This window comes from Callionymus lyra, chromosome 18 (assembly GCF_982586985.1).
Source record: "Callionymus lyra chromosome 18, fCalLyr1.hap1.1, whole genome shotgun sequence".
Classification (NCBI taxonomy): Eukaryota; Metazoa; Chordata; class Actinopteri; order Syngnathiformes; family Callionymidae; genus Callionymus; species Callionymus lyra.
This window is the reverse complement of record NC_141835.1, coordinates 22,516,189-22,543,449: the sequence shown is the minus strand read 5'-3', so window position 1 is coordinate 22,543,449 and position 27,261 is coordinate 22,516,189. Positions and strand designations below refer to the sequence as shown.

Here is a 27,261-nt window from a genome sequence, read left to right as displayed (position 1 = left end):
GAAAAGCCTGAACAAATAAAAAGATCTTAAGATGTTTCTTGAAAGAGTCAGTAGATCCATCAAACTCAGTGAGAGAGGAAGATTGTTCCAAAGCTTAGGAGCAACAGCCTGGAAGGATTTCTCTCCTCTGGTCCTGAACCGTGTGCGAGGAACCATAAGTAGATTCTGATCCACAGACCTCAGAGACCGAGCTGGGGTGTAAGGCTGCATCAGATCAGTGATGTAAGGAGGAACTTGACCATGAATAGATCTGAAAGTAAGAACCAGAATTTAAAAGTTGATCCTGAAAGAAACTGGCAGCCAATGTTTTGAGGATCGGAGAAATGTGAGTTCTTCTACATATTTTACATAGTAATAAAAGAAGCTGTCTGTCATTGTCAACATTATTACTTTGCCTGGAAATGGCAAAAACTTTATGAGCACACACACACAAACAGACAAATACAGGTCTTCAGTGTACAATTGCTTAATAAGTTACAGTTAAAACTAATTTGGCTGTAAACTGTATAAAAAATATAGTGTGAAAAATGCATGTTAAGCGGTCATAGATAAACAATCATTTAGATTCGTTATTAAATGATAAAAAATAAACATTGATATGTAACTGTGACGATATGTTTCACAACACACGAAACAAACGTTCAAATGCGTGTGTTTAAGTTGGCAGGTCTGAGCTTCCGTACATGGCACCAGCATGATGTTGCGTAATAGTTGCTAAGTTTCGTTTTCCCTCCTCGGGAGCTACTTTCGTTTCTCCTCTCATCCTTATCTCTCCCTCGCGAGTGTCAGTGCTGGTTGTCATGTCTCGCAGGATGGCGTCTCTTCTCACTCGCTGGAGCTCTCGAGCCTTCTCTGTCGAGCTGGATGGAGAGGTGGTCCATTTCAAGATCCAGAAGGTCCAGCCTGGAGGAAAAGCTGCGGGACTTCTAGGGAGCATTAAAAGAACCGAGAGATGCTACTCGCTCCTCGTGCACAGCAGCGACGTCATCCAGAAAACAAAGTTCCACTCGGAGTTAAAAGACAAACTTTTGACAGGTTTGCCTCCGCGGTGTGACCTCTCTCGTATGACGTCACACGAACCTGACGTCAGGGGGTCGCTCATCGAGGGTTACTTTGTGAAGGACGCGTCAGAGAACTGCTCGTCAACGGAGAGATTTCTGAAAGAGTTGCAGCATCAGGACCCCGTCGTGGTGTGTTCGTACTCGAGGGGCGCAGATGATGGGTGGACGCAACACTTGTGGTCCACAGACGCGTCCCAGGACTTCCACCTGGTGCCTTCAGAGGAGCCGGAATATCATCCCTCCATCCTAAACATCGTCAACTCACATGTTTTCTACTCTTTTCACGAGGCGCTCAAAATAATGAAACAGGTTTATTTTTTATTATTATTCTTATTATTTATCGTTTGTTCTCTTGGAAATGATACTGACATTTTCATTTGAACATGCGCACTAGGTCACATGGCAATTTGGCACACTCTAGTGGTCATTTGGTAGAATTACTTCATGACCAGCGGCAGGAAGGCATGTTTAGCACAATCTTTGGTACAAATGGGATACAATAATTGGTGTTATGATATTTACTTGTATTCATAGTCTTAATGAATTTACATTTACATTTTGCTATTTAGAGAACGAAAAACACGCAGCTCAAACTATTAATTATCTTATAAGTAAAAATAAGGGCAGCTGTGCTTCAAGCTGTAAATAAATGTAAACATTTTATTTAATTCTGTATTTGTGTTGGTTTTAACTTTTGTTTTAATTAGCTTTTATTTATGAAAGTTGCATTTTTTAATGATCCTAATCAATACAAACATTCCTTGATTTTCTGGAACTCCTGTTGTGTTATCAGTTTTATTTTGACCTTTAAAGTATATACTTTATTGAGTATTGTTTTGATTGTTTAAGCGCTATGTGACCCTGGTCTGGAAAAGCGCTATACAAACTTACTTACTTACTTAAAAAAAGAATATCATTATAATATTATTATTATTATTATTATTATATATTATATATTATATTATAAAGGTTTATAAAAAGAAAACAGAAAATGGAACCATTGCAAAAAAAAATCGGTAATGTGTTTTTTTTTTTTTTACTATACTATATATGTTGTATTTTATTAGTAATTTATCATTCTTTATATCTTACCTTCGCAAACTACTAAAGCAGGAAATGTTTAATGTTCATTAATTGTGAACAATATTGAAACCCTAACATGCTGTTCGAGGTAACACTAATGTCTTCCATCTGTTCCACAGTGCGGTGACATCATCCCAGAGGCAGCGTCTGTACTGGAGCTGCTGCCCGGCGGAGTGGAGTCCAGGACTAAACCAGACTTCCCTGTGATTGTCTTAGAGGGCCTGGATGCCACAGGTTAACATCATTAGGCCACACACAAATACCTGATCGGAATGATGTAGCGATGTTTTAACAGAGTGATGGCCGACTGCGTTCTCTGCCAGAGCCATTATCTGCATGTGCATTGCCCTAATGGAATATCATGTATCATGACCTCAGGAGAGCGAGATGGCTGTTAAATGGTTTATTGAATAGTGCATGAACTGATCATTCGAGGCTTGACCATAAACTAAAGCACCTCGAGCAGATGTCTTTCCAAGTATTTAATGCTAAAATGACCTGTTTTCCACAAGAAAGAGAGAAGACTCATTCAACCTATTTATTACAGAAAACCCTTTCTCTATGCATCAAATACAACTGTGTTTCTTAAATAGTCTCCTTAATTAATTATTTTATTTAAAAAAACAAATTTAATCAAAATAAAAAATGAAAACAAAGGGAATACAACAGAAATAAACAGAACACTCTGCCCTCAGCCCAAACCTCCCTGTATACTGCTCTTTATAAACTAAATCTAAATTATATTAATAATTATAATTAAATCGGTTGGTAATACCTCTAACTAATCACTGTCAGTATGGAAAAGCCAGTTTACAAAAAACACTAAAGGAAGGGTTCCAAAATTTTTGTGAAATGTCCTTTATCGTCTTAGTATCATCCGTTCATTGTGTCCTAAGTCATGTGTTCCCTTCACAGGTAAGACCACTTTGACGGAGTCTCTGAGGGACGCTCTAGGAGCCACTCTTCTCTACTCCCCTCCCAAGTGTCTCTCTCCCTGGAGGGCCCGCTTTGATCAGGAGCCTCCCCTGATCCGCCGGGCCTTCTACGCACTGGGGAACTACATCACAGCAGAACAAATAGGCCAAGAGGGTTTGAGGAGACCTGTCATCGTTGACAGGTAAAGGCAGCAGAGGCTTAAGGTGGAGGGAAGTTTGTCACCAGTTTAAATGATGCAGAGAACACAATATATAGTGTAATATATGTTCCTGGTATTTGTTTCCCATCCCCTCCACCAATATCCACCTGCCCCACTCATTTCTATGACCACAGATTCTGGCACAGCACGGCAGCGTATGCCATCGCCACAGCTGTGGACGGTTCCGTGTCGAACCTCCCAGATAAAGGTTCGGACATCTACTGCTGGCCCAGTGATCTTCTTCAGCCGGACCTGGTGGTGGTACTCACTCTGGATCCTGAGGAGAGAAAGAAAAGACTAAAAAACAGAGGGCAAGAAACAACTCAGGAGGAGGAAGCTTTGGATCGTAACCAGCTTTTCAGACTGAGGTGAGAAAAACGTCTTAACAATTTAGGATTTAATATTGGGGTTTTAGCCCCCTCAGGTGTTAAATGTTAATATTTTATACAGAAGTCTCATGAATTGTCAGATTCACTGTAGCTACTTTTCTGCTTATTAGTTTACATAACCAAGGCAAATACTCTTGTTGTTTCAGTTTCTTTTTATTCAATCTTCTGGTAAGTTTAAAAATTCTTTAAATACTTCAAAACAATGTCACTGACCCACTGCTGTAAATCAGTTTGTTGGTCATGTAATACATAATATTGTTGTGCAGAAAACAGCCAGTAACTGACAACATGAAAAAATGCTGATAATAGTGTCAAAAAGTGAAATCAACATCAGTTGATTTAATATCCCCTTAATGTTTGACAAATCTTTGGCTATCTATCTGTCCATCTATCCATCTATCCATCCGTCCGTCCATCTGTCCGTCCGTCTCTAGTAGTTTAACTGAAATCCCACACTGTTAAATATCTTATATATATAAAACAAAATAGAAAATACAATTTTAAGTAAAATTCAACAACATTGTTACAAAAGAAACAGTTGGAGTGTAAAACATACTTTTACAAATTTTAATAATATGTTAAAATGAATTAATTTAAACTTGGGGGTGACATTTTCGTTTCCACTTGTGAAATCTTACGATCAGAGTCCGGTCAGCACGGTCCTGCTCGGATCTATCAAACACTTAACAATCAATTACTGTCCTGTGGGAGAAGCAGCTGATGAGTACGAACAGGTGATTAGTTGCTGAGCTGTTGTGCTCCATTAAGCTAGTCAAAACTCACTGGCACTGCTGGCCCAGTTAGTTGCCGCCGACAGGTCGATGGCTGCTTTCATTCATCTCCTCTCCGGACATAATGGCCTTATCACACGGGACGACCAGATGTTGAAGCAGCTAAATCTGGAGTTTGCTTCGCTGTGAGAGCGAGAGGGTCCGCAGACTTGAGTTCGGTCACGATTACAGAGACTATTCTTCATGTGTCTCAGGAAATGGCTCCGCTCTCAGACATCTGTGTTGTTTCTTTTCTCATTTACTGGATTTCACAGATGCCTGCTGCTCCCATGACCTCAGCAGATCTGGGGGATGTAACGTTCCCTTAATAATAATAACTTACATCAATAACTATGGTTTATTTGTGCTGCTAAAAGGTTTTTGTTTGCAGGGTAGAGGAGGCCTACCAAAGGATCACTGGTCCATCTTGTGTCACAGTGGACGCCGGGTCATCTGCTGATCAAGTTCTTCAGAAGGTTCTGCAGTTAATAACAGCTAAATGCAACCTGTGAAGGAACCCTGTGTCTCGCAGTACTTCTAATGACCACTGGGTGCCAGTAAGATGCCGCGTATATGACATGGAGCTAAAATCGAGGAAAATAATCTGTTAGAATGAGTAAAGGTTTAATGGCCCAGGGCCAGATTCATATTCTACAACCAGAAATACATAATTATGCAGATTCACATTGTCAAAAAGAGTGTACATTTAACTGCTGTGTGAGAGTGAAGCTGCATCACTTCTGACGGAATAAACATTTTTTTCAGCTCACATGTAGATTGAAAACATAGTAATGAATATATTTAATAACGATTTTGTTCATCTTAAAACAACTTGTATATGAGTAAATAAAGGTATTCCTGCAGCCATGATTGTGTCTTATTTGGATTGTGAAAGAACGTTCATATGTTTAATGACCTCTATATGATGATTATTACATCAACTCAAGTAAAGTAAAGTAATACAGATTTATTCTTTATTGACTTACTTTAAATTAAGATGCGGCAATAAAAACAATATAATAACAAGCTTTTATCTGTCTATTTTCATCAATTAACCGTTAATTAATTGTGTTTGAACGCCACTTACGTCACCTAATCGAACTTGTGTGTACACTACTACATGTCCTGGCAAATAGTTGCAAGTAAATCTACATTTTGTGTAAATACTAAATGTTTTTAATTTATGTTTAAAACATTTAATGTTGCACATATGAAATAAATCCTCAGTTCTGACCTACATGGCTGGTGTATACGTTTTTTATGGAAGTGTTTTTTTTTCATCTCCCCTTTTTTCCTCAGTTCCCCCATACATTTGCAAACCTGTCTTTAACCTCTGTTGAAGTAACAACTACTATTGAAAACATTGTGTCTGGCTCCCCCCAGTGTCACAACGGTGTGAGTGTTAATAAGAAAAGGGCCGTTGTTGTCTTGGTTTATCTTCCTCGTTCCTTCAAAAGTCCTCAGCACTTCAGACATTTTTTGTTGACCAGACAGTATGTAATGTCGGGGGGAATTGTCTTTGGGAACTTGATCCAACCTGAAACAGTTTCAGAAGAATACTGAATTTTGTATTGCTGTGAAACAGAGCCTGATCAATACATTTGCATTTGTAGCTCAGTTTGTTCTGTATATTTGATTTAAGCAAAGAAGGCAAAGTGTGTGAGACAAACACACACACTTAGAGACTGTAGCTCATCTTTTATTGGGAGAACTGTAAATGTTGTCTATATGATAGGAAGATTAATCTGGGTTTTATGTAATTATGGTTTTGGCAAAGCTGAGCGCTTGAGAAGACAGAGTGACCCGTCTCTTTCCCTGCGATGCATCAGCAGTGCGCCAACCAGTGCAGGCCCTATTCATATGGCAATTAATGGAGCGCTGTACATCAATGTCATTCCATAGCTGCCCCACATAAGTGCATGGATTACTCCTTCTACCAATTACAGCAATCCAATGTTTCAATGAGCAGAGAGGTGCTGGGGATGCAAATATCACGCTCAGATGTAATCCCATCGACCAAAATAAGGTGTCATTATGTTTATGAAGCATAAATTCAAGTGTCAGGTGAGTGTCTCCCAATTCATAATCTATCTGTTGATGAAGGGAATGGGCTATATGACATTAGGTATTGAGTGTTGCGTTGGTTTGATTGCTATTACCACAGCGGCCTCCCTCCAGAGAGGAGGACTTTATGGATTTGGAGAGCAAAGCAATTAGGCATTATGCTATACATCATACCTGAGCGTAAGGTTGTTCAAGCTCCTGATGTCGGCCACATTTCTCTGCGAGATGGCTCGTGTTATTCTTGGCAACAAAAAGGAAGCTGTGATTCCATGTCATTACTGCCCTTCAAGATCACAGTAATACGATGTTAATGGTCTATAATCACAATGCATTTCAAGTTTACGACAAATTTAATTTTCAGTTTCCGCATCGCTCTGTGGGCCTGTTCAAGATGGATGGATGGATGGATGGATGAACACTGTTCTAGTCATATTCATGTTTTTTATGTTTAGGTCCAGAATCTGCTTGAAATTACTGATAAATGGTACCTACCAGTTATTTAGTTATTAGTGATGGGTTGAAGAGGCCTCAAGGGGCAGATGATGCTGTATCATTAAATAGTTTGAAAGGCCACTAGATGTCCCCTTCAGTGAAAATGATGCCAGGTTTCATTGAATTAGTGGATCAGACCAAAAGATTATACAGCAGAGAGTGCCATCTAGTTGCCTTTTAAAATTAAGATACTTATTCTTTAAACAACCGATGCAGTATCATGAGGAAACCCATCACTAGTAACACAGGTTTATATGCATATCTCTTGTTTTTATTTTTTTTACAATGCTTTTTTTCAACGCAAACCTAAAATGTGGATGAAATGCTTAAACACGAGCTTATTACTTTATCTTACATCCTGAACCTACATTACTGCTTTAGGAAGAGGCTGAAGAAAGGGGTGAGGCTTTTAAATTGAAAATGTGGGTCGCTCAAACCAATTCCAAAAAACACCTACTTTGAAATAAACATAGTTAACCCTTGTGTTATTTTAGGGTCAAAGTGACCCGATGACCCCAAAACAAATGTGTTTTTAGGTATCTCTCGTGTTGGCGCTGGGTCAAGGTGAACAACCTCAGCCACTGCATGTCTATTTCTGGAAACCGAACAACAACACAAGGGATACCACAAACATTTTCTGGGCCATCGGGTCACCTTGACCCTGAGATAAAATCAATAATGCACTTGTTCATCATGTTCAAATGTAATTGTAATTGCATGAAGTGAAAGTCTGATGCACATTTGTAGTTCATTTAAAAATAAAAATACTGCACCTGCTGCACCATGAGCTTCCTGGATTTCCAGACACAGAGATGCACTGAATAGACACAAAATGACACACACAGCACCCTGCATGGGGCCACTTTGCACTACACTCCTCAACTTCAATATTTCATCGACACAACAGAGAAGGAGCACGGTGACAAGGAAACCCTCCACAAATAATTAAAGATCCAGCAGGGATGCAGCAGCACAGCAGCCGCCGTCCCGTCCTAAGTAATAGATCAAATGAAAGCTGTCCCTCAGATCGTTAATAATGAGCGTGGCACGGAGGGTGAGGGAGGGGTTTGGGGGGGTGCAGGAGGCCATGGAGCTGCTACAGTTGGGGGGAGGAAGAGTGGGGACTTGGGAGGCACAAGGTGTTTTTATGTGTGTTACGAGTACGCCGGGCGTGGGTGAGGGGCTCCAATAGTAGTCTGGGTTCTCCTGGCGAACCCCCCAGCGGGCCTCACTTGGCAGCCGCGAAGATGCAGCAAGAGGAGTCATGCATATGATTTGGAACAGAATCTGCCAAACTCTAAAAACCCCTCAGCAATGTGGATACATATCTCCTGTCTAATACAGAACATCCCAGTGACTGGGCAGGTTAGCAGCAGCTAATAATAGTGTTCATTTTACTCAGGGGTGCCTTCAAGCTATTGTCAGAATATGTGGATAAGCTAAGTCAGGGATGAGCGGTGTTTTTTAGGGGGTAGTGGGTGTAGATGAGGGCTGAGGAGCTGAGGGTACCAGAGTTTTGAGAATATTTACTGTATTTGACGCAGGAGTGGTTTCTAACCTCCTTTCCCCAAAAGGGTTTTTTATCATCAAAGAAAAAACTTGTTTTTAAAGGCTGCTGTCATATATTCAAATGGTTGAACAAATCATTGAGCGCCGTTTCCTCCATCAACATAGGTGGCGCTATGACCCCCAAAATCATTGTAGGTCAAACCTGTCTGTTAATTGTATACTATAATCAGTCTCTTAAACCTTGTACTGTATCTGGGTCAAAGTGACCCAGTGGCCCAAAAACAAATGTGTATGTATTACCCCTTGTACTGCCTCTGGGTCAAGGCGAACAGAAATACATATGCAGTGGTGGAGGTCTACTTGACCAAAAGGAAACACAAGGGATACCACAAACATGTTTGTTTTTGGGCAAACGGGTCACTTTGACCCATAGGCCACACAACGATTTACTTATTTTATGAAGTAATTTCATTTAGTACTTTTTTCTTTTTTTTTATAATTAAAAAGTGTTAAAAGATGGTTCTGTATTATCAGCACTTTGATTAAGTGTGTTTTGTTTTGTATCCGTTAAATACCTTCATTTTTGAGTTTCTTATTTTAGTCCTAAAATGACTGGTTCAGAGAAGAATCATCAAATCTTTGTGTTTTTTCTCTGCGTGGTGCTAAAAATGATCAGCTTATATAACATAGACAGCGTTTTCACTAGCGTGTATTTGTGAAAACTTGTACTTCATTCTTGTACACTAGATTTACTTTACCACTGAATATATAAAATCATTTTTTTAAACCACAAAGTTATTTTCAGGGGCACAAAAGGCATCTCTCTGCAGAAAGGTGGAGGTATTATTCCCAGCAGGCTGTGCGTTTCCTTGCCATTATAAATTCAACTTGTGCTTATTTTCTGATGTTTGCTGCTGTATATTCGGCGTCGACTGCATGAATCCTCTCCAGTTTTGCCTGGCGGCTGTAAGAGAGGCTTCACCAGGAACGGTTAAATATTTAAACACTGCTGTGAAATCTCATTAAAAACAGCACATCAGCCCCCATCAGACCCCTACAGCACTCCCTTACACACTCCCTAAAAACCTAGTTAGAACTCAGCCGAGTGTGACAAAACACTTATTGTCTATTTACCGTGGAGAACTTGTGATAAATCCTCATATGCTGTCAGATTTGGCAGCTGGAAGCTGGTTTGATGGGTAGTAAGTAGTCACATTGGACCGGGAAATGATTGAGATTCTGTTTTGACAGCAGCAGACGAGAGAAATGTGCCAAAAAACAAATAACATGACAACAAGACCAGACTAATATTTCCATAACACACATTTGAGAGCAAGAAGGAGAACAAACTTTGTTGTCTCTGGAGCCTTCTCATAAAATCTTGGCAATTATTCCAGCACTATTGTTGGGGGCCTCACTATTTTTAGTCTGGCTGCCCTCTCACATAAATTGATTTCCTGTGGCGAACGTGGAATCTTCAGTGTGTGCCATCTTTTCTCTCCTTCCCCCTCCAAACACACAAATAACGTTCCCCCAGAGGAATAAATCAAAGGCAGCGCTGCCTAGCTCTCCGCAGCTGTGTATGTGCATCTCTTTTTCAACTTGAAAATGGTTTATTTTTGTTTCACTTCCATTAATGCTCCGGCATGTCTCCGGCTTCATCAAGAAGCGGCAACAGCTGAGAAGTGACTCGCGAACTAGGAAAATACATAAACAGACTGTGGTTTTTACTGAAGAATTAAACCTCTCGCTAGATGAATGTATGTTTTGGTTGTCGTCGTCCCCACCATTGAAATAATGGCGAGGTCAAAACAGACAATATTTAAAGATCCAGGCCGTGTTTAAATAAAAGTAGAGGAACTTGATCCTGGATTCCTGAAGCCGTGTCGGGGGAGCCAGTGGTCTTTGAAGAACACAACCGAAGAATGGGGGAAGCTGGAGTTGCAGAAAGGAAGAAATTACAATGTGCCGCCTGGAAATCAAGTGAGAATAAGAAAGAATGAGAATTATTGAGCAGAGCAAATGTTTGCACAACTTTTCTGGAGCAACTTTTGCAAGAGGATATGATGTACTTATGAATGTCTGTGTCGTGATGACAACGAAACAGCAATTCTATTAAAACTAACGCAGCATTATGTAGAATTTCCACTTATATTATATACACATATTTTCTGTAAGGATGGTTGAATGTTGAATGTGACGCAGTAAAACTCTTGCACACGCTCTCGCGTAAATACACAATACGTCCAGAGTCACCTTGTGTCAAACTTCTTGTTATTAATCGTGAGTAAAAATCAATCACAAATGGACCCTATCTCTAGAGTAATGGAGAGCCCAGCCACCCTACGGAGAAAACTCATTTCAGCTGCTTGAACCCACCATCTTGTTCATTAATCACCATATTAACAATACTAGTTGGTCAGTCGTCTATGATTTTGGGACAACCATTTGGGGGGCACATACAATTTTTTGTATGTTTTTTTTTAACAGTTTATATATCCACAAATCCTTTTGTTTTTAACTAAAACTAACACAAGCTTGACATGGATGTTGAGAAAATTAAATAAGATTTTTACTATTAACCCCAAATCCAACCACTAATTGTATTATTACATTCTACTTGTTTGACTTTTGTTAAGAGCCTCTGCGCCTGTTGCTGCAACGGCTGCAGCTCCTTAAGCAATAAACCCATGAGCTGGAGAGTTTAACACCACCCCTTTCCCAGCAGCAGGCGCCAGATTACTATCTTCATTACATGGTTTGTCATATTTGAATTCTCCTCCTGTCCGACTTTCTGGATTAGCTCTTTTTATTGTTCTTAGTTCGTCTATTGCCTGTGCCGGCTTTTTGTCTTGGTTATTAGTGTGTGTTTTGACCTGACCACTGCTCTCTTTATTCTTCAGTCTTCCTTAGTTTGTTCTCCGCCTGGTTTGTGGTGCGCTTTAAGTTGACTTGGACTGTAAACTGGACTCTGACGATTCGTGGAATTCTTATTTTTCATTATTATAGTTGTTCTCTGAATTAAATGTGTAAATATTCCAATTTTGCCTGTTGATTGGTGATTCCACTTCGCATTTGGGTCCGCCTCATTCCCGGTAATCACAAAAATTATGCAGTATTTGTTGAAAAATGGTCATTAAATAAAAAAAATAAAAAAATGACCCAGTATGCAGGCAAGTTTAATAACAAATTATACTTAATAATGTATAAAAACGGCTTGATGGAAATGGAACTGACTTCTATATTTCACCAGAAGATTGAATGTGCAAAATTAAAATCACCTTCTTGAGACTTTATGATGTCACTAAAGGAAAAGTAAAGATACACACAAACTGACCAGATGAATAAATAATGATATTATCTTTTTTATTTTTCCTATTTTCTTTGTTTAAAAGCTGCAATAAAGACTTTAAACAGAATAGTCGAACATTTTCTATCATCCTGGTGTTTTTAAATTTCCAAATTATTAAAAATCCTCAGACGATCATATTAAACACTCATTAGTTTTTTCCTAAAAAATGAATTTACTCTTTATTATTATTACTACCAATGTCATTTTTGAAAGTCTGATGTATCAAATTACTATTAAATCTGCAGCAGCTGCAAGTTTAAAGAAAGGAGGATGTTTTTTTTTCTCTCCTCACAATGACCCAGGATTCCGTGGGGCTTATGTTTCAAATTCCACCTTTAGACTGCAGAGAGAGAAGAACAGGCTTGTAAATAAAGCCTTCTGGGTGTGAAAGCAGCCCTACAGGAAACAGCCGAGACACAAATGAGAGAAACATACATCTACTCACTTTCTTATCTGACTAAGCCATTTGAATCCCACTACAGCCATTTCACTGGCTCTCCTGAGCAAGAGTTCTGGCTGCTCTACAGTCTCTTCACTGCAGCACCGACCAGATCCAGTTTATCGCCGCTCATCTCCATAATCAACACCACATACCACAAGCCTAAGAGGGGGACCGTCGGCTAACAGGGCAAACATCCAGCCTGGCTTTTTTCCTCTAACTCATTCCACCAGTGGCTTTTCCTGCTTTCCAAACAGAGTTTAGTGAGAAGTCCTGCGGGACTGATAAAAGAGCAGAAATGTTTTGACAAGTCTTGTTCGCTGTGGAGCTCTCCCAGTGCTGTCCATCTCAGATAAGAGCTCTCTCAGCAGCCAGCCTGTGGTCACTCTAGGCTGGGACGTGGTGAGGAGGGGATGTGTTAACATGTAAACTTGTTGAGGAAAAGCTTCACGTTCATTTATGTAGTTTCATATGAAAGTCAAATAAGATTCTTGTTTTATGGAAAAATTGCTCCTTTCACATTTTAAAATGTTAAAATGACAACCTGTACAGAAGCCAGAGATCAAGCTAAGGTAAGGTGAAGAGATCGTTGATGATAAAAGTGATACTAATGTTGAAGTAAAGACATTGGTTTGGTAAAAAAGCAGAGAAAAACAGAGATAAATAAGATCTTCAAAGAATGAAATACAATTTCATAATCAGATTTTTTTTCCTCATGGTTTTTTGCCCTCTTGTGTGATTAAGTTTTACATCCATGATCTAACTTTACAATAATACTAATATTTATGATTCAATCCATTCTGGCCATCGTCAAAACAAGCTTGATGGAACTTCATTGATGGATTCTTTTGGACACTTTACATATTTATTATCACGTTACGAGTCTCCCTAACTAGTCCTTACTAAAAAAGTATTATAGAAGCTTCAGACTATTCTACTTTGAGATGGAAATTGTAAATGATTATATTTCCAGGGTACTGTACCCACTGTATCCCCTGAACCATAGCTAAAGAAAGACTTTTTACTTAAAAGGCAAGTTCACCCAAAATTAAAAGTTGTCCGCTAGTCGAACTAAGGGTTGGGATTATATTTTAGATTAATCTGTTTCTTTTTGGAGTTATAGGCAAAAGTGTATGATTATTTTAATGTAGCGACTGAAGCTCATTGGTCTTTATCTGCATATTTTCCAGAAGACAATCTTAGCTTCCAGTGTAGACACTAAACTGTGTGAGCTCTGAAAGCGCTCATAATATTTACTCAGAGTACTTCCTGTCGATATTGCTAGTTATTCTTTAAACTTCTGCTACAAACAATCTTAATATATAGACTTGGCTACAGTATAAAAGTTTTAACCCTTTTGTTGCCTCTGGGTCAAGGGGAACAATGATCAGCCCTGCATAGGTATTTAAGGAAGCCAGGGAGGTCGTTCAGGCCTTTGGGTGACCTTGACCCTGAGATAATACAGGGGTTGAAGGTACTCATGGTCTGATGAACTTCATAAAGCAGTGTTATTATTTTCAGAGAGCACTAGATGGCGGCCTTTGCATTATTTTCATTCGTTTTGAACAACTTTTCTAATGAAATATCACATTATTTTTAAACTTATGGCGCCACCTACTGGCCCATAAACAACATGACACTGCTTCATGAAGCTTCATCAGAACATCACTAGTTAAAGGACATTTAGATTCATCAGTACCGGATGTATAACATTTTTTAAATATTTCACCATGTTCACCAATCACTTACTCTTCGCAGCCTTGGAATTCCTTGGCAGCCAAAAAAGAACTTAAACTGCACTTTTGTCAGAGGCCAAACCAACAAAAATATCAGTATGCCTTCCAAATCTCCTCTACAGAGTGAGGTGATGATGTAGTTGGTTGGAGCAGTTATCCATCTTGCCCTGTGCTGCCAGCTGTCAGAACACACAGCTCCGGCGAGCCACCGGTGGCAGGTGTAATCAATATGGACTCCACAGAGAGTTGCACTACCAGAGGCCAGTCTCCACTTTCTAACCCATCTCTGTCTCTCCGGGGGAAACAGTAGGCAGGCGGGCAGCGAGAGTGTGTTTGATGTCTCCTCCGGGCCAAGATGGAGCGGCACACTGAAGCTCCGCAGCCGGGAGACGATTAATCCTTTCGATTGGATGCAGCATCATGTCTGAGTTGGTTGTTTTTATCAGACCGATGCAGTCTGGTGCCTTTGGCTGTTAAACAGACTCTCTACCAAAAAAGTATAATGACTTTTTAGAAGTTTTTTTTATTTATTTTTTTAACAACAAAACACGAGCGCGTTCTTGCTTAAATATTTCAACTTATTTATGTCAAATCTTTCTCTAGCTTTCACCTCAAAAGACTGTTCAACTGAAAAATAGTTCCCAGGTCACAGCATTCATTGAGTCTTTCACGGAATGTAGTCAATATCATTAGTATAACTCTCTCCTAATGTTTATCTTTGTTCAACTATTGTTCAATTTTCCTGGATTGTGTTTCATCAGTACAAATCTGATTAAAACCTCTGGTAGCATTTATTTTTGCACCACATTATTACATGATATATAAGTTCACATCGGGTGTTTTATAGTGATGGTCTGATGAAGCTTCATGAAGCAGTGTCATTATTTTCAGAGTCCACTAGATGGCGGTCTCTGCACTGTTTTTTTCTTTGTTTTGAACAACTGTTCTAATGAAACATCACATCATTTTTTTTAACTGATGGCGCCACCTACTGACCTCTAAACAACATGACACTGCTTCATGAAGCTTCATCACACCATCATTGGTCATCGTGGTAACGTAATATTCACAGACTCTAATTCATAAAAATATTAATTTCTTTTTCATTTCTGATTCCAGAGTCCACACGAAGAAACGAAGCGAAGCGCACATTTCTTTTTGTCAGCAACGCGACGACAAATCGATTTTTAATAGCAAATCAAAATGCGAGCAACATTTACAAGATTAAAATGGCTTTGATATGTGTAAAATAAAATGTTAATCATATTTGGAATAAATATGCACATTAAGTTGCCAGTGAGTTGTAAATGGTACTTAATCTAGCACCTGATGAAGTTGACAGTTAATGTTTGCAGCAGGTTTCATCCTCCTGCACTCCGAGTCATTAGCGCTAATGGTGATGTACAGAATCGTGGCAGCCGTACGCATTATTAAAAATTCACTAAGCTGTCGACTTGTGTAGGAGTTTTGACTGATACATCATTAACACGCATTTCAGAGGGGGAAGTGGCGTCTCATAAAAAAAAAAAAAAGCGTACACACATACGTCCCTGAAGGTGTTAGCTTCCCGTCTTCAGAGCGCCCTGACAAAAATGACTGATGATGAGCAAACATGAATATAAAATCATGTTTAATTCTAATGACTTGAAGTTGTTTGTGAACATTTAAAGTTCAAGTGTTTTTAAAGCGAGAGTAATCTTAGATAAACAAGCTTCATTTGCCTGAAGTGTCTGTGTTTTTTCAATATACAGAAACAATATTTAAAGAGTAATTTTACGTCGTGCTAAGGTGAGTAGATTTAGTTTTTGTTCTTGCTTGTGAATACTAGTTAAAAATTAAAGAACAATGTGATTTGATGTAAATGTGATTAAGTGACACAAGTCTCTATTTGATAAATAATGGAGTCATTTTAACATGAATAATGATTTTTTACGGATTATTGGCATTGGATGATTTGTTATTATCATTGGATTATTGGATGATTGTTCCATTTGAACCATTAATTAAACACATAAATATACATAAAATAGTTAAATCATTTTACGCTCTTCCAAAATTGACGTCCTTTTCTTATATCAGTTTCTCACTTCTAATTGTGCTTATAAGTGCGTTTAACATGCTTTTACCGCATCCATTGAACGTTCAGTCATTCAACACACGTAAGAGACAATTTCTTCCTCGCCAATCCAGACTGGAGAGCAGAATGTATCACAGGTAATGACCAATGACAAGTATCCAGAAACTAGACAAAGTAAAGAAGCTGTTCTAGGTCAACATCTCTCACAGTGAGGCAGTTAATGTATATTTGCCTGTAGCCAAACAGCTCAAACACCCTCAGGCCATAATCCTCATCTATCTCGCTGTGATTAATATGCACCGAGCAACATTGTAATTTGAAAAGTTACTGGTCCACTGGATCTCTGTGTTACAAGCCTGTCAGCCCTGAGACACCCACACTGCACGCTGGCAGAGTCTGACACCATATTATTTGGCCAGAAAACACTCTGCCTGTCCCCCTGACTCCTCCGTTGTTTTTTCCTTTTAATCTCTGGCTGTTTGGATGTGTGCATCTTCTCTCCAGCCCCATGAATGTATCAGAAGCCGCCTGCAGGCTGAAGATCTGCAGAGTTGTGCGGGGAGATGTAGTGCTGGATAAGATAATAAGAATTGTCGATGTTCACGTCTGTCTATGGGTCGTCTCTGTGACGATGATGAAAGTCTTTGACAAAGTAAAACAAACCAACGTAAGTTCTTGCCAAATGTTTTGGCAGATTCTGTAGTGCCGATCCAGCACCAGGGAATCAGTTTCTTTCTATTTTTACTACCATATTCCCACATTAGCTTCCATCTTCTGACCTCCATTGATCTCCATTTATTTTATCTCTCTACAGCCCGTCTCTACTAAAAAGTAGTCCACTAGATGGCGGTCTCTGCACTATTTTCCTTTGTTTTGAACAACTGTTCTAATGAAACATCACATCATTTTTAAACTGATGGCGCCACCTACTGACCTCTTAACAACATGACACTGCTTCATGAAGCTTCATCAGCCCATCACTAGTAAAAAGTAGGTCAGTTTAAAAAGTGAAGTCAGTTTAAAGATAGTGTGAGTAAGTAAGTAAGTAAGTAAGTAATATTTATTTATATAGCGCTTTTCGAGACCAGGGTCACAAAGCGCTTAAACAATCAAAACAATACTCAAAAAAGTACATACTTTAAAGATCAAGATAGTAGTTAGTAGTAGTAGTAGAGTAGTTGATCAAAGCAATAGATTATATAACAGCTTTGGCAACACAACTTTTAAAGCATTCTTGATGGGTTATGACAAACCTGCTTTAATTTATGTTCTAAAAAGACATGGAGACAAACAAACATTTACACATCTTAAGACAATTTAAAGTACTCAATCAACCTCTGTATGTTTTTCGACTGTGGGAAGAAACTGGAGTGCCTGGATGCAAGCATTGAGAGACAATACAAACTATTCTTACATTCCAAAATCTTAACAAGTTCTTACATTTGTATTGACATTTTTTATAGAAAAAAAACATTTTTGTTGAGCCCGGTCTACAAAGCCATTATTTGAATGCACTTCAACAAGAATGTTTTGTTACCCCTGTAGCAGAGTTCCAAGCATGGTGTCTCCTATGACATCTTTCAATTGTTTGAGAGCAGAGAGGCAAAGTTCCCACCTGTTCTTAGTGCAGAATTGCTCCTGACTCTAATGTTTATACCATCCACCATGTCGTCCCTACAGGCCACTAAGAAGTCTGTGGATTATTTAATAGAGCTGCACACTGATGGCTACAGTTTCACCGCCACTTTATGATCCCACGCTGGGAGAGCTATCTTTTTGGCGGAAAAGACGGAGAAGCCTGAGTGATAATTCACACGCTCCCGTTGCCAGCGCTTGTTACTTATTTGTTTGTGAGGTTTTGCGGAACTCATGAAGCTGACAAACCTCTCTGCACACATTAAATCCAGCTCCCAAACAATTGTTTGGAGCTTGGCAGGAGATAGGTTTGATTTACTGCATGATTACAGAGGTTTTTGCGCTGCATTGAGACGCCTGGTCGTCTTTAGGTGTGCATGGTGGATAACAATGAAGCCGGCGGGTCTCTAGACAGCTCTGATGTTACCGGTGGCATGATATGTGTGCGGCGGCATATCTCATGTCGCAACCACAAGTCATATAGAGGCATGTTATGTTACACTGCAGTCTCCAGCTCGTCTGCGCATTTGGGCCCAGAGAGTAATCAGATAAGATAATGTAGCTGAAGCGAGAGAGAGGGAGAGAGCAGTGACTATAAGACTCACTGTCAAGACGGCAGGTCGCAGATGGACTCGACACTTAAAGTCACACAGCAGCACGTCTGACGCCCACTTAAAAAGCCACAAGACAGTCGGCATGGGAGGATGTTTAGAAAGCTGCTGGTCTCGGTGCATCTTTCAGCTTTCATTATAGCTGTGATCTAATTGGTCGTGCCGGAGGAAGAGGTGGGTCTGAGTGGAAGTTCAACCAGAGGTTAGACGTCTGGTCACACAGCCGCCGCTCGTGTTTCATCATGCTGAGTGCTGCTGGGGTCAATTCTCCTGCACTACGAAACAACATATTCTAGTCATGGAGACATTAATGAATTCATTTTTAATTTAATTTTATATGGAGGAGAACTTTTAGGTGATATCTTTAAAACATCATCATGATGAGGAAGACTTCAACATTTAAAACATTCGAGCAAGTTGGGTTTTCACATTAGTTTCCCTCTTAAGAAGATGTATATATTGTCAATCCCAGGGCCAGCGGTCTGAGACTGTTCAGGTGTTGGGACATAAAACAGGAAATATACAGGGAGAGAGCTCTGTGTATAAAACTCCTTTAGCAGCATGACTAAGAGCTGGTCCAGACAGCGTCAGACCTAACTATAAGCTTCATCAAAAATGAGAGTTTTAAGATTACTCTTAAACATAGAGAGCCATAGAATGTGTCTGCCGTCTGGACTGAAGCTGGTAGTTCCACAGCAGAGGTGCTTGAAAACTAAAGGCCCTGGCTCCATGTCTACATTTGGAGATTTGTAGTATAAATAATAGATCTGAGTTAAAGGAGCGTAACATAGAACATAGAAGGCTGATATATATGTTGTTTACATTGGTGTATGTAGGTTGTGGCTAGAACATGTGAGGCTATATACGTGATGGATATATAATTGTATTCTAAATTCTATTGGAAGCCAAAGTAAAGAGGAAGGCACAGGAGAAATGTTTTAAAGGTGTAAAATGTCTTTCTTGTGTGACAAAGTCCTGATCAAAACTAACATTGAGATTCTTTAAAGTGTTGCTAGCAGCAATAGAAACTCCATTATGTAAACCCAGCTCATTAGTTAAGGATTGTCTGAGATGTTGTATGGCAGCGCAGTACTGCCAATGGGATTGAATTTTTTTTGACTGTGCTTCTCGTTCGAACGTATTACCAAACACGTTTAACGTGTCATCATTAAAAGGAGGTTAAAGTGTTAATTAAATGATATTTGCGTGAAATACTTTTTTTATAGAAGAAGAAAGTTTGACCAACCTACACCCACCATGTCATGTGTACAAATGCTTTGACAATGATCAGAGTCGTCAGGCTAGCATTAAAATTACACGTTTTAAAAAAAAAAATTACATTTTAGTATTTACATTTCTTTGAAATACTTTCAATTACATACAATAATCCATTCCGTCCTCATTGCAGTCGTCCTTGTTGACCCCGACAAAGCTTCCCAACCAGACGCCAGCACATCATCTAGCTGCCTGCTAGTATCTGTCTTAAATTATGGAATGGACTAAGTGATGAAGCTAAATTGTGTAGAACACTGGTGAGTTTCAAAAAAAATATTGAAAGGTAAAATACTTCATGATTTTGTTTTTTTGTGTTTTCTTCTGCTTTGTATAATTTTATATTTTGGCTTATTTTATGGATTGGTATGCATAGGATAGGCAAAAATAAGCCTTGGCTTTAGCTTATTTATTTTTTGGTTGCAGTTTGTTTAAAGTTTTTTGCGAGAGTAATTTCATTAATACATGATCGCAGTTGTGTTAGCGGATTCCCTTCATCTGGCTTGAAAAATGCAATTTGGTGTCATCACTACATGTGCCTGTGAGGGTCATGTGACCACTGAACTGCATAACAGAGACAGTTTTTTTCATATGATGTACCGAGAGACTTTTTCTACTAACAAGATGATAATACATAACTGAAACAAGAGTCTTCATCTTGTATTGTAAACAAATGTCCATGTCGTATGTGGCAACAGTGCCACAGAGATTCACATTTGAATTGAGAAAAGAACTAGGAAGAGACAAAACTTCTTCTGCAGAGGAAAACTACCTCCAGGCGTGCACATCATGATGTTCCAGAATACATTGATGGCTCTGTTGAAAGTGTTTTGCTTCTGTGTCAAATGTAGCGCTACCACTGGCTGATATGACCTTCTGCCCTACATCTCTCCTTTCTGTCTCATTCACATTCGTTCTATTTTCATCCGCAAGTTTTTTTACATGACATACATCCACCACCGTGTCCTCTTCACCTCTCCCCTCGTGTCCCTGTGCCGGCTCTGGGCTCTCCTCTAATGCAAAGTGGTCAGCTCCGTCTGATCACCAGGCTGAGCGGGTCCCACTGCGAGAGACTTGTGGGGCCCGATCGTGTGATTTAAGCAAGCCTCGCTTCCACCAAAGGGCCACCGGAGCAGATGTTCTCATTAAAAATGCAGGCTCTGTGAGCGATGGAGATTGCCGTGTTCCAGGCAGAACCTGGCCGGAGGTTTAAAGCTCTCGTTCCTCTCACTTTAAGGCCAGCCAAGACTCAATGCTATGTCCCTTCAGCTATGTGGCAGAATACATGAATAATTCCACAGCATTGCTCAGGCTGAGTTTATTCTGTCTAATTCTCTATTAAAGGGATGGAAGTGATCCAACTAGATCCCTATCAAATATTCTTTTTAAACCGCCGCATTTCTGCCATCTACCTTGACAATGACTTGTGTAATATCCCAGTAGGTCACAGTTAAATATTGTTTATATAAAAATAAACAAGGCTAGTTTGTTGCTAGCACGCAGATGACTGTATATGAACAAGGTGGGTTTTAGGTGCTTAAAGACAAGCTGCTTGTGACAGCTTGGGATGTTCTTACCTCTACAGCTGGCACCTCAAGGGCTCCTGGTACTTAAACCGGAAACTTCAGAGCACTAATGGGTGATGCAGAGATCCAGAGGGAGGAGCAACAAAAACAGTGTACAGATTCTTAATAGAAAGTAGTATAAAGAATTCATGAAATAAAACAACAGTTGGAAACTCAAAAATGTAGGATTTTATTGTATTCATTTTTTTTACTCTTGCAAAAGTTCCAGTGGATTCCCATTTTGAAAAATACTGCAATTTCCTCAAAGTTGACACGAAATTATGAATATTGTGTCTTATAGGAGGGGAAACACAATAAGAAGTCAGTAGATGAAATAAAGTTGTATATTGTGATAGATGCTTTTTTCCTTTCTCTTTTTACATGTTTTTTTTTCAACTATTATTTATTGTTTTAAGTTTGAAAATAATCATCAACAGTGATGACTCTGTTTTTGAGATCTATTCACACTAATAAACTATATTTGTTTTGATGTATTCAAGTTTTGATTATAATCTTGCTTTGTGTCGTCATTCATCAAATCTGGTCTATCTGGGGTTGGTTCTTTGAAGAGCCTATCAGTGACATCATGTTGCTGTAACTGTAACAAAAATTGTTGTCTCTGAATATCATTTCAGGGCACTGGAAGAAGCGATCCTGATAGTTGCAATACAATTTATGAATGTTAACGCTTTGTTACTTGCTAGGTTTGCTCAGATGGTAGCATGCACCATTTTTAAACTTCAGGATGCAGGGTTTGGCCGGTTCGAACACTACTCTCGACATTTTAATTTGAGTTAAGTTTTTTTGAATAATAATATTTTATTTTTAATATCTATCCTTTTTTTTTTATTCATATTTTGGTTTATTCAGTATGATGTATGTCAGAATATACGTTTATTATAGTATATATGACTGTAAGTGTTTTCATTTGTATCTTAATAAGGAGCATAATAAACATTATTATTCCTCGTTAGCTTTCAAAGCGTCGATTTCGGAGTTAATATTGTCTAAATTTAGACTATTTTCGACAGATTTTTTCAATGGCATAGACAGGAAAATGTACTGGAACGGAGCCCTACCAGCCGCCTCTGCATGTCCTGTCCTCTGATGATTCTCTAACAACATAAATGGAAAGTCTGCCATACGGAAAGGATTCTTTCTTCATCTGTAAACCATTGCTGTAGTCCAGAGTAACTGTCTGACTTGTTCTTTCAAACCTGAACACAGCGTGAAAATGTCCATTTCACATTCTAATCTGATTCTTTGTGTTACAACATACATGAGCAAGAAAACAAATTTATTTTCTCTCCTGAATATGAATCAAGTGGAGGAAACAAGCTAAGTGTTCACTAGTGACCTTCAAACAGTATTATTCTATTATTATCAGATATTCCAAAATGAATTACTAGACACTTTGCTAATGAAGCTCAGACAATGATTTTTTTTTTACAAATCAAAGTCATATATACTATAAGAAACTGGTCTTTTGTGCTTGTCACATTATTTTATATATAGCAAATAACAAGTTTCATCTCCATAAATACTCATGACCATTTGTACTTCTGTATGTTCTGGTGAGCTCAGGCCTATGTAGGGAGGCTCCTCACACACCTGTGTGAAACATGTGGGAGGAAAAGCTACTGATGGATTGTAGCCTTCACCCTTGAGGCCGACCCCATAACTGCCCTTTAACCCACCCTCACACTAACCTACAGTATAACCATGATCCTTCTGTTCTCTAAACCCCTTTTCCCATGCCCTGCCTGACAACCAATATCCAGTGCTGACAAGACATTTTTCACTGGACATAGTTTGTACAGATGCTGATACATACCAGTCGAGATAATAAAACAACCAACATTGATGCAAACTCACACATTTGCCTAACCGGTCAATCACACAATTACAGATAAAGATTTCAACATTAATAAAGATAGAGGAGAAAGAGCAGCTCTAGCTCCTCTAGAAAAAACTTTATTTGATTTTTATTCTTTACTTTCTAGTGACTGGGAAAATAAATATTATTCAAAAGATAATGGAGCTGTGGTTGTTTACAAAAGAAGTGAGTCCGTGTTAAATCACTCACCCACATGCTCAAACTGATATTGATGAAGCATTGTTTGTTGTAGCAATCTCAATGATGCTCACTAATGATTTAGCAGGGTAATATGGAGGAGAAATACTGCCAGACATTTTACATAATTCACTTTTTTCGCCTCCTAAACATGGCACTGATGTCACTTTGTAGATTATTGGCGAAAGAGACGCTTCATTATGCCCCACTATATCTCTGGCTGTCTGTCTGGTGCTCTGAAATGTATATAGTCCATAAAACAAATGGCGGTTGTGTAGAACAGATTGTGTTGTTAAAGTAAACATTGTTTGTAACATTCGAGGCAAGCAGAATTTCAACATAAAAAGAGCAATAACCTCTGTGTTACTGAGATTTATGCATCTCTGGATGAGGCGCTTCCTCCATATAGAGGATTGCCAGGTTGTAAATTAGGAAATGCCTTTTGGCAAAGACTGTACCCACTTCTTATTCACACACAAACACACACATATGCGCTCTGCTCTGCACTCAAAAAGCTTAATTTACTGAAAGTTAACAGAAGGGAGCATGAAAAGAATTAGAACAACATCAAGACACACCTGCAATAATGTCATTTAAAAAGTTGTATTCCTATATTTACCTTATAATTAGAAACACATATCTATGTTTTAGTTGATTCGTTTACCACATTTCATTCATTCATTCATTCAATATGAAATGCTGTATAACTTTCATTTAAAAACATGAACATTAATTGTTTTTTAATTGTGCGTGTAATTGTCACAGTCTGGCTTTTAAGGATATCCTGACTTGTATGGCTTCTACCTATTCCTGCATACATTCTTTTCTTTTAACTATGGAATCACTATGTCACTACAGTCACACGCTCCATGTGACTGTAGTGACAAAATGTGTTGTTACTGAATCCTCCTTTTTTTTTTTTAAAGGGATCAATTTATCTATTTTATTGATTCTGTGTTTTCATAAACCCATTTGAAACTCCTTGGTGGAGGTCTGCATTGTCTCGGTGCTCTTCTAGTTACATGGACCTGCCACAAGAACCCATATGCTACTAAAGTCTCAATGTAATGTTTTTCAATTAACTAGTAAAGTCAGATATGTTATGTCAGAATGTGTTCTCATGTTGAAATTGATCAAGTCCAAAGTCCAAACATTTTTGGAAGAGAAAAAAAAGAACATAACCTGTTGATTGTGTGTTAGATAAATGTTGTCATTTTAATAATAAACCCGTATAGAATATTCATAAGAATTAGTGTTGATATGTGCAACCAAGGGAAGATCTGGATTGAGTGATAAGTCAAAGTGCCTTATGTGTCTCAATGTCTGGTATCAAACAGTCAGTGTGAAGTGAAAGTCGTCTGGCTCATCCACATGAGCACGCTTGTGAACAGCAATTTCCAGTCTGGCTCACTTTATTGATGGAGTGACACGGCTGCATATCTACTGCAATGACAGAGGGAGAGTGAAGAGGCTGCCGGGTCTGATCCATTTATAAGGATGCTAATAACAAAGCACATTGGGCCTGGAACGAGCAGGAGGATCTCTATTTAATCAACAATCCATCATTAGGATGTGACTTTCCCGTAAGACACCCCACATCATTCATTTACACACATCAGCACACACACACAAAGTGGCACTTACTGGAATATTAAGTTTACTACAACTCAGAAATACTCTCTCAAAGGTTATGACATTTCAAATGCACTTTACATCATCAACTTTTGACTTCATGTCAAGGTTCGTGCTGACAGAGCAGGATTCTAGTGGTTACATTGACTTACACATTCTTTCTGTTAAATCAATGAGTGAAATGTTGGACCATTTAAATTGTTGTTGAATTTAAAACATTGTTTGACATGTTTTTTTAACGGGTAAATCAATCTAAAACATTCAAGTCATGTCTTTGAAAGATTTGTTTGTTTGAAACTCCAGGCGTTCAATAAGAATTCCTGTATTGTTAGGACTGGGCTGGCTTGGTAGTTATTCGAATTTGGAGTTGATCTGGCTAACGCCCTAGATATCAGAAGGCTATAAAGGAATTGTGTAGCTGGAGCCTGCACCTGCTCACACGATATTGTTCTTGTCACTTACTTATAGGGCACCAAATGTGAAAACCCAACTCTCCTGACTTATGCTCCATTTTGAAGTTATTACTTAATAAAGTTCTCTTCCGTCTGAAATCTCAGCAAACGAGATTAAGGTTTAAATTAAACATTCTGACATCACTCTGGGGGAGGTGTCCTCCTCTAGAAGCCCTAAATCAGTTAAGTACCTACATTTTAATCGTGAAACAAAATAAATATTCATTTAAATAATGGTGAGTTACTTCTGCCTTCAGGTGTTTTTGTAATGTGTACATTAAGCAGCAAACCTTATTTTTATTATTCGTTTTTAATGTACAAAACAGGAGTTTTAAGGGTGAGTATGAAATTTACGTGAGTCCTTGAATGGAACTCGTGTTTTTGTGACCAATCAGAGCAGAGTGGGCGTGGTTGCTTGGACGAGATTTCTTCTCAGCCAAAACAGCGCATTTGAAGGGGGCGGGGCTTAAGCGTATATTGTAATGTAAATATCTTTATTAAATGAGAGTTTTGTGCAAAAAGAAACATACTGATGAGTATAATAGAGGTCCAAGAACAATTTAAGACTCACTTAAATCAGCACATTAGTTGCCCTTTAACTTAACCACCTCCATGTGAAAGTAGTGACAAATTGTATTGTTCATGGTAGTTCCTTTCATTAACTCTTGTCTTTCGAAAACTCGTGTGAAATGAGCTTCTGGGTGGAGGTTTGTATCTGCAGGTGCTCTTCTACTCTGCCACATGAATACACATTTGAAACTAAAACAAAACAACACGGATGCATCAGATGCTTCTTCCTTATAACACCAATGATGGCAAACTGAGCGGTTCAGTTGGGCAGCTGGCCTGTGTTAAATTGGATCTCAAGGTTCCCCACTGTTCCACGAGTCCTAAAGCCATATTAAAAGCAGCTCCCACTGCTCTGTGCTGGTAGGAGAACGTGGACGTTGGCCAACGTAAGCAGCCCACTGCCAAACGCACCCCCGGAGGACTGCATCTGCTCCCACCATCCACATGGCCCTTTAATGTTGAGCGGGACTTACAAACCCATGCACCCGTATGCTAATGCTACTCGGCTACATGTGTTCATACCCTCGGCTGCTGTCCTATTCTCATCCACATGTTCTTGTATATGCATCAACCAGCTGATGAGTTTATGAATGTTTATGGTTGGAAGTGACACTGTTTTTGATTCACGAGCAAGCATGTTAATGCACAAATTACAATGTCTGCAGTCATTCCAATCCTAAGTGGTCATTTCCTCCCTTCTTTTAGCATTCATGCAGAGTTTGATTCAATCTGTCGACTTGCCAGTAGGAGGAAGGAATGTGTTCCAGTTGCTGCTCGAGACCGGCCACTCAGCGAGGCACAGATTGCGTGGGCAGATGCTGCTTTATGCACAGAGCTCATTTTTATCACCGGCTTGTACTTTATACCAGTGACATAAAGCTAGTGGTGCAGTCATGCCTGAAGGAAGTGAGAAAGGCTTCTTGTGAAATCATTTGCCTTTGTGTCTCACATATGAATCAAGTGGCCTTGTTTCTTGCCAAAACAACTACATGGCAAGTTTTGGAGGTGATTAAAATTATTCTGTGAAGGGAAATATGACTCAATTGTTTCCTTGTGTAGGCCGTGGTGTTTTTAGGAAGCTTGACAGACACAACTTTACAGCATTGAGTGCTGAAGTGTGCCTCTGTGAGTTCAGTCGTTAAGTTTAAGGGGGCAGTTGTGTCAGTTGTAAACAGCTTTATTTATATAGCATCTACTACGAAGTGTTTTCACTGGCACGGCAGAGTTGTAAGTGCTGTCACCTTACGATGTCTGTTTTTGTGTAGTCGCTTTACTCTTTCTGCACTTGTTCCATGTTCCCTTTTAACTGCCAGGGACGAGAAAGAGTATTTGTCTTGTGGAGT

The 27,261-nt window shown here is 39.1% G+C and overlaps 1 protein-coding gene across 1 annotated transcript; it reads left to right on the top strand.

Annotated features, from left to right (window-relative positions):
• Positions 1-737: 737 nt before the first annotated feature.
• cmpk2 (cytidine monophosphate (UMP-CMP) kinase 2, mitochondrial) lies at positions 738-5,305 on the top strand. The gene is made up of 5 exons (XM_087780251.1): positions 738-1,370; positions 2,264-2,378; positions 3,060-3,261; positions 3,414-3,647; positions 4,830-5,305. The coding sequence occupies exons 1-5, from the start codon at positions 801-803 to the stop codon at positions 4,948-4,950; spliced, it is 1,242 nt and encodes a 413-aa protein (XP_087636377.1). The 5' UTR covers positions 738-800; the 3' UTR covers positions 4,951-5,305.
• Positions 5,306-27,261: the final 21,956 nt, after the last annotated feature.